We start from the raw sequence: 7,124 nt of genomic DNA on the forward strand, positions 1-7,124 counted from the left end.
TGATTGCTTTTGTTAAAATTCCAAATTAACTACACAAATTCTGCTAAATGAGTACATTTGTAATCAGATTAAATAAATATGAATTACTAAACTGGAAGAAAATAGTCTTGAAAGAATGCTGCATTTGAGTCAAATAATTTACAATACAGACAAAACATGAAACCCTGAAATCAAAAGATTAAGATATCCCCTGCTGTTGTTGAGAATACCAGCTGAGTTGATTTTCACTGGCATGCTGTGGTAAATGTTCTTTCTCTGGTCTACGTTTAAAGTGGGAAACCAGTTCTTCTGAATGACTTCCAACATTTGCACGTTCCTCCATAAATTCGGTGAATGGATTTATAGGTGGCTTCCACAACAACTTCTCCACACAAGCTGAAAGCTAGGAAATATTTTAATTATTGCAGTTACTAAAGAATCATTTCAGTAGATTCTTTTTTTGTCATTACCCTACGATGTATGATCAAAATCCTAAAGATGTGTAAAAGAATACTATTTCACACACAAAACTGAAATTATAACTGCTACTCATTGGGGTACTAATTCCAAACAGTATCAAAATTGCATAGCACAACCACTCAACAACTGCCAACCTCCATACACAATTTCCAAAAAGCCTGCCATTTTCTACACACACACAAGAATGCAGAAATAATTACTGGTCTATTTCTTGAAGTATTACAATAATATCTTAATCCAATCAGGTTAGAAAAGGAATATAAAAACCACGGGACAACTATGATTCCCAATTTCATTAGATCCATCCAACAAGAGATGTATGTTATTCCTACCTAGAACAGGAGAAATTTAAAATACTTTCGAAAGTATCTGGCAACAATAGCTACAAAGAAGGTAAGTTATTCTTTTGAAAGTAGACCTTTCAAAGTTAAATTCATTTATTCCTATAAATAAATCCTATTAAAAAAGCTCAATCTAGGATATTTTTGGTGATAATGGATAAATGACATTACTTCTAAATTTTACTAAATTACCTAGTTGTTTTCTCTCAAAGCTGGAAATGTCATTTTTAAAACGTGGATATTTATGAATTTCTTCAAAACGATTCCATCTTAAGTAATGAGTCAGTGCTTCAGCAATCATTAAGGCTGTTTTCACAACTCTAATATATGGTAATATGTCTCCCTGAATTCATTTTTTTATACAAAATCAAATGTTATATTTAAGGTTTTCTGCATTTTTTCAGAGATATTTTACCTCTCTGTAATTTATATTTATATATGCGTATCATAAAATACATACGTTCAAGAATTTTCAATACTTTAGGTAGATATGAAAGTAAAGGTTGAAAATTATTTACAATATTCAATTAGCAATTCAGAAACCTTTCAAAATGTCTATAAAAAAAAGTATGTGTTTTTGTCTGAAGGGTTTGTATACCAGAAAGATAAATATTTAGGATATAGGACAATGAAAAGCATGCTCATATTTTTTATATACTAGCAAGTCATATCAAGATGGAATTGCTGAATAAGATACAGATAGTCTAAGATGATCCACCTGAATTCTGAAAACATGCAACATCTGTTAATAGAGCATAACAAATTCTGAGCTCTCTGTAGTCTAGAAGAATTAAAAATATATAGATACACACAATCAAATGAAAAACCAAACCTAAAGGTGAAGAAGAATATACTCAGGTAAGTCACTGCAATCAAGAGAATTATCATCTACAATTTGGGTATTTATCTTTCATCCATTCACTTGTTTAAATATTTATCTCTGTACACTGGAAGCTCAAAAAAGAATACCTTATTTATTTGAATCCTCAGCACCTGTAAGTCTTGTAAAAGCTAAGCAGTAATTGAAGGAGAGGACTCATGGCTCATGATGTAATGAATATGATGAATAAAGACTTGCTTTTTCACCCCTTGAATTATCTTTTTGGCAATCATTAAAAGAAAAATAGTTCCTATATTTAAAATAAAAATTTAAAAATCAGTGTAAGAGGATACGGATCTTCTATTTACAGAAAACATTTTATGAGATAAGATTTGGTATCAGCATTTCAAATGAGTTCTTGCTTGACTTTCTGGGCTACTGAAAGCTTTCTGTAAGTTTTATCACATGATAAAATCATACAGCATTTTTCTGCTTCATCATCTCTAAAAAAGTAACTGTGTCATATCTTAAAAGATAAAGAAATAAAATTAACATAGTGTAAAAAATAGAGATTTTAGAATGACTTTTAGCCCAACATTCTAAAATGTTATCTTCATTACTGATTTCTCAAAACACAAAACAGAAAGAGTTATGTCTCAAATATTTCCATAGAAATTATCAACAATCATATTCTTACGATCTAGAAATAAATTTAGGATAGAAATTGTTTGGAGGTTCCAAGATAGTCCACTAATTTTGTGTTGTGACAATACTATAACCAAAAATATATGTGTGAACAACAATGTAATTTAATTTTCTTTAGTATAAAAAGTCCTGCCTTTATAAAAAAATGCCATCATTTTGTTGGGCCAAATGGATTCTTGTCTGGAAAAGCAGATGTTTTACAAGAAAATGTTTTCAATTATGTAGAATAAACTGCCAATTTACAAATGTATTATACTTTTGTATAACTTGTTACTGGTAAAACAGAGAGACATATTCTGCACACATATTTAATGATCAAATTTCTAGAGAACAGTAATTTAAAATAGTTTTAATCTCTTAAGGAATTAAATTTCCTATATAAGGATGACTTTACCAGTTCCTTACCCAAAAGGCATATACTTAAAGCTTTTTCCAGGCATGGTCATGAGTTTATGCTGATCCAGCTACACTCACTAAACTATGTTCCATTTTGGCCAACAAGAAGCATTTGAGGGATGGCTGTTCCAGGACTAGTGATACTGGCCATGGTCAGAGAAATGAAAGATTACAGTCCATAACCTTCCTTAACACCAAGATTGTTCTAAATAAACTAACCACCTGCAAATACGTGTTCAAAATTAATCTCTCTGAAAAGCATTTGAATTTTCCAGATTTTAATTTGTTTTGCCAAACACTAGTTCTTGGAAAACTAGTTCCCACTGGCTTCCAACAAAAAGCACACAGCTTCTATTCAAAAACTCACTATGAAATATTCAGCAAAGAGCATCAAGTAGATATAGGAATGCTGTTTGTTTCCTTCACTATTCTACATACTAGTCAAAAGTTTACTAGAGAAGTAATTTATGACTTTTTGGACCCCATAATGAAAAAAAAAAAAAGGTATAGGAAATTTGGAAGTAGGAAGAGAGTAAAAATAACCAGAGGTGGAAAATAGATCTTATGAGTAAAAGCTACCAAAACTGGAAAAAAAATATTTTCGGACATAGAGACGTTAAGTTAGATAAGTAATTTAGCTAATGCTTCTCTTCAATGAATAAAGAAATTTAAATATAAAAGGGTTGCAGAATGGGGAGAATGGGGAAAAAGTGGACTGCAAGAGTGACTGATTTATAAATGCAGGTTACATACATACTTTCAAGGCCCAAGTCCCCTCTCCTTCTCAAAATGTTCCTCTCACTGATCCAGCAACCAAGAATCCTCAACATCCAGTAATATTTCAGAATCATACAGTTTAGAATTTAATTGCTCCATAAATGCTCATATTTTAGTTCTCCTTTAACCTTTCTACTAAACCTGTAAGGATAAATATACCCATCAACCTCCATCCTTAAAAATTACCTAACACAGTGAGAGGCATAGGTTAGGTTTTAATATATAAGTTAGGGTGACCAATTTATTGTTCAAAGTGAAACACTTTTGAGATGAAGGGAGCCCCACAAAAAGCCCAATTATCTGGAAAAAAACTGGACCAAAGATGTTCGGAATACTGTCTAACTGTAAATAGTCAGCACCCTTTATCAGATGAACAGAAAACATTTTCCCTCCCTTCAACATGAAGACATTCTGCCATTTATTAACAGAGCACTGACTGACCTCATAAAGATCATCTCACATAAAGCCTACAAGGTTGCTATTAACATCCAAAAGTTACAATGAGGAAACCAAGTTTCAGAAAGGTTAAATAGCTTGCCCAAGATCACAAGTAAGGAAGTGGTGAATCTCAGTTTTAAACCAAAAGCCATCAGACACTAAAATATAAGCATCTACACAGCTGAACGTAACATACAAACTTGCCTTAATTTTGTCAGGTTTTAACATTTAAAAATTCAGTATATAATAAAAAAAGAAAAAGAAAAAGAAAACTCCGTAAAAGGAAATGAAGGATTGAGCTCTTTGAAGGCACAGACTACAAGTCCAAAGAGAGCGCAGACACTGAGCAGACCACTCAAAGCCAGTGTGCTGAAGGCTGTGATAGGGGCCTGGCAGGGCACCAGGACAGCGTACAGGAGGAGACCTAATAACCACTGACAGGATCCTGGGAGACTTCCCAGAGGAGGAGGATCCTCAGAAGAGTCCAGCAGAACAAGCTTGAGCTTGGCAAGAGGGAACAGAAAAAGGTATTCCAGGTAGAGGATAAAGGACCAGGAAGAATAAGGAATTGTGACAGAACACGACTTGAAAGGGCACGAGGCAAAAGATGAGACTGGACACACTGGAAGCAGTCACTGTACGCCAAGCTCAAGAGCTTGAATTTTTTTCTAAAGGTTAAAACAGACCATTAAATAAGCTTAAGCAGGGGAATGACAGACAGAAGTGCATCTGTAAGAGATAAATCCAGTGGTATTTTGGGACATGGACTAGACATATGGAGGGGAAAGTCTCATGAGAGATGAAATTCCAACATTCTTTTCCAATAAAAAATTTCTGAAGAAATCAAAAGTTGTTCCCATTGGTGATAAAAGCCTGAAAAACAATGGAGGAAGCAGAATGCAGGAACAGCAAGAGATCAGTACAGAAAGAAGGGATCACCTATCACCCCTCATTTACCTGTGACCATGTGAATGGATTGCTCCACACATAAATCCCAGAAAATGGTACCTTATCCCTTTAAGTACCAAAATTAACTTAGACCAGTTTGAAGAAAATCTTTTTAAAGTATGTATTATTTCTTCCTTCCTAGGGTACAGAGGACTGAACATAATTTAATCTTTCCTTGATGTCCAGAGGTGGCACATGAAAATGAAAAACACTGGGCCACAGTCATCAGTTCTCAGTCCTTACAAACCACCTGACACAGAAAAACCTTAGCTTCACTGGGCCTTGGTTTTCTCTTCTACAAAATGAGAACTTTGCCAGTCAAAGCTGTGCTGAGGTTTGAACAGAATGAAGTAGACCACTTGCAGGTGGGGTTTGCTTGTTTGTTCGTTTAATTTAGGGTTCCTTTGGTCACTCGGTTGGGGCTGCTTTCCCACCAGGTCTTCTCTTTTTTTCATCTTAAAAAAAAATATCATCCCAAGTCAACCACCATTCCTGAAATTACCTGCAGGCCTGAGAGGTCTGTATAGAAACAACTCTTATCTTCAAAACAATCCCTTCAAAATCCATTCTTGCAGAATTATTACAAATCATCTTCAATGCAGCAAAAACACTAAGTTCCACTAAACCAGAGACCAGGGGAACAATTATTAACTTTCAGCAGAACTGTGCCCAAGGGGATAGTTGCTATGTCAACCTCATTGCTATACCAGTTCCTTAGGTCTCACTCATTTGTACAAACTAAGAAGTGATTAGTAGCAATATAAACAAAGTCATTTTCTCATACCTTTGGGTGTTTGAGATGCAAAAACTATACTAATACATATCAGCTGTGAAATCAGAAAAAAAGAGAAGCAAGAAGTGGATACCTGGCAGTTAAAGAATTGCAAACATACCGCGACAATCTTATTGTAAGCAGAAGGGTATTAAACTGATTTTAAAACCAAACAGGCTTCCTACAGTCTTATTATTTTAACCACAACTAACCAGGTGGTGCTTAAAACTACTCCAAAAACCTCATTCATTCAAAAACACCTGAAACCTTACCATGTGAGGGAACAGGGGAACTTTTTCTCTGCAGAAGACTTTATCCCCAGCATTTGGCCAAAGTCTATGGTTTTCTCACTAAGCAAGCAACACGTACTGACCACCTACTCAAAACCTGGCACTGGTTTAGTTAATCTCTTTCATCACAACTACTCTAAACTGACTATCACCAACCTCATTTCACAGATAAGGAAACTGAAGCCCGTTAGGGACCTACCCAAGGCCACACACTTGGAGGAGTTTCCATAGAGGCTGGAATCTAGAACCCTGGAGAAGGAGTTATTTCCTGACGCTTCCTGGAGCATTCTTCACTTAGAGAGCCCCGGAGTCTACCAGAGTCCGGCATATTACATGGTGTGCACCTAAAAGCCAGTCGAATACGTAAGGGAGCACTATTTCGAAAAGAAACGCTGCCATGCCTGGGGCCGGCCCGGTCCATGTTTCGTTCTGGACCAGACCCCTCGGCTACGATGCCCTTAAGTCCCAGGGACCACACCCTCAGGGAGAGTACGCGCCTGCCTGCCTTTCCCAAGCCCAAGCTGTCTGTCTGGGGGAAGGAGAGGATGTAGGCAGAAAGGAGCTGAGGCCTAGCTCGGGGCGGACTGAGGGCCTTTCACTTCCGCGAACCCCACGGCCCCGGCCCCGCCCCCGCCCCGAGCCCCCTGGGCGGTCACGCAAATCTAAGCTTCCCCTTCCGAAGGCGCGCCCACGCCCCACCGCTGCGTCGACACGTCGTCGTGACGTCAGCCCGCCGCCGCTCCGCTGTGGAGGAGTCTGCAGGGGCCGCCAAGTCTGACACTCGGCGCACGTTAGTGCAAGCCCGGGAAGCGTACCTGTGCTCTCCAGCCCTGGGTCGTCCAGGAGGGAGCGGGACGCAGGGAACAGGGCAGAGGGTGAAAGCTAGGGAGGAGGGCGAATTCCTAGGGCTGCTCGCCGTGGAGGAGTGCTCCAGAAGCGGAGTTAGTAACCAGCAAGTGGCTTCTCTGGCAACGGCCGCCCCGCCCTTTCCGTCGGGCCGGCAGGCGGCACAGCCAATTGGCGGAGCTCAGGAAAGCGAGCGCCGGCGTCTGCTGCTATTGGCGATACTGAGGGGGCGGGGCCCGGGGAGGCGCTGTGACTGGGTCACTTCTCCGGATAAGCTCCGCCCCCCATCCTTTTGTGTTATGTAAAGGGAAGCACTTAGACGTGGCTACCAA

General features: G+C 38.4%; 1 protein-coding gene across 8 annotated transcripts in view; it reads right to left on the reverse strand.

Moving 5' to 3' along the window:
- ODF2L (outer dense fiber of sperm tails 2 like) overlaps window positions 1–7,124 on the reverse strand; it is a 34,358-nt gene extending 27,234 nt beyond the window's left edge. The window contains exons 1-3 of one of the 8 annotated variants that reach the window (XM_032494726.1): window positions 6,146–6,711; window positions 1,770–1,930; window positions 210–382 (exon numbers count right to left, since the gene is read on the reverse strand). In XM_032494726.1, coding sequence (XP_032350617.1) covers window positions 210–322 — 113 coding nt within the window. In that variant the 5' untranslated portion in view covers window positions 323–382; window positions 1,770–1,930; window positions 6,146–6,711. The other 7 variants (XM_032494724.1, XM_032494721.1, XM_032494722.1 and 4 more) reach the window with 7 other exon arrangements.

Source organism: Camelus ferus, chromosome 13 (assembly GCF_009834535.1).
Source record: "Camelus ferus isolate YT-003-E chromosome 13, BCGSAC_Cfer_1.0, whole genome shotgun sequence".
Lineage (NCBI taxonomy): Eukaryota > Metazoa > Chordata > Mammalia > Artiodactyla > Camelidae > Camelus > Camelus ferus.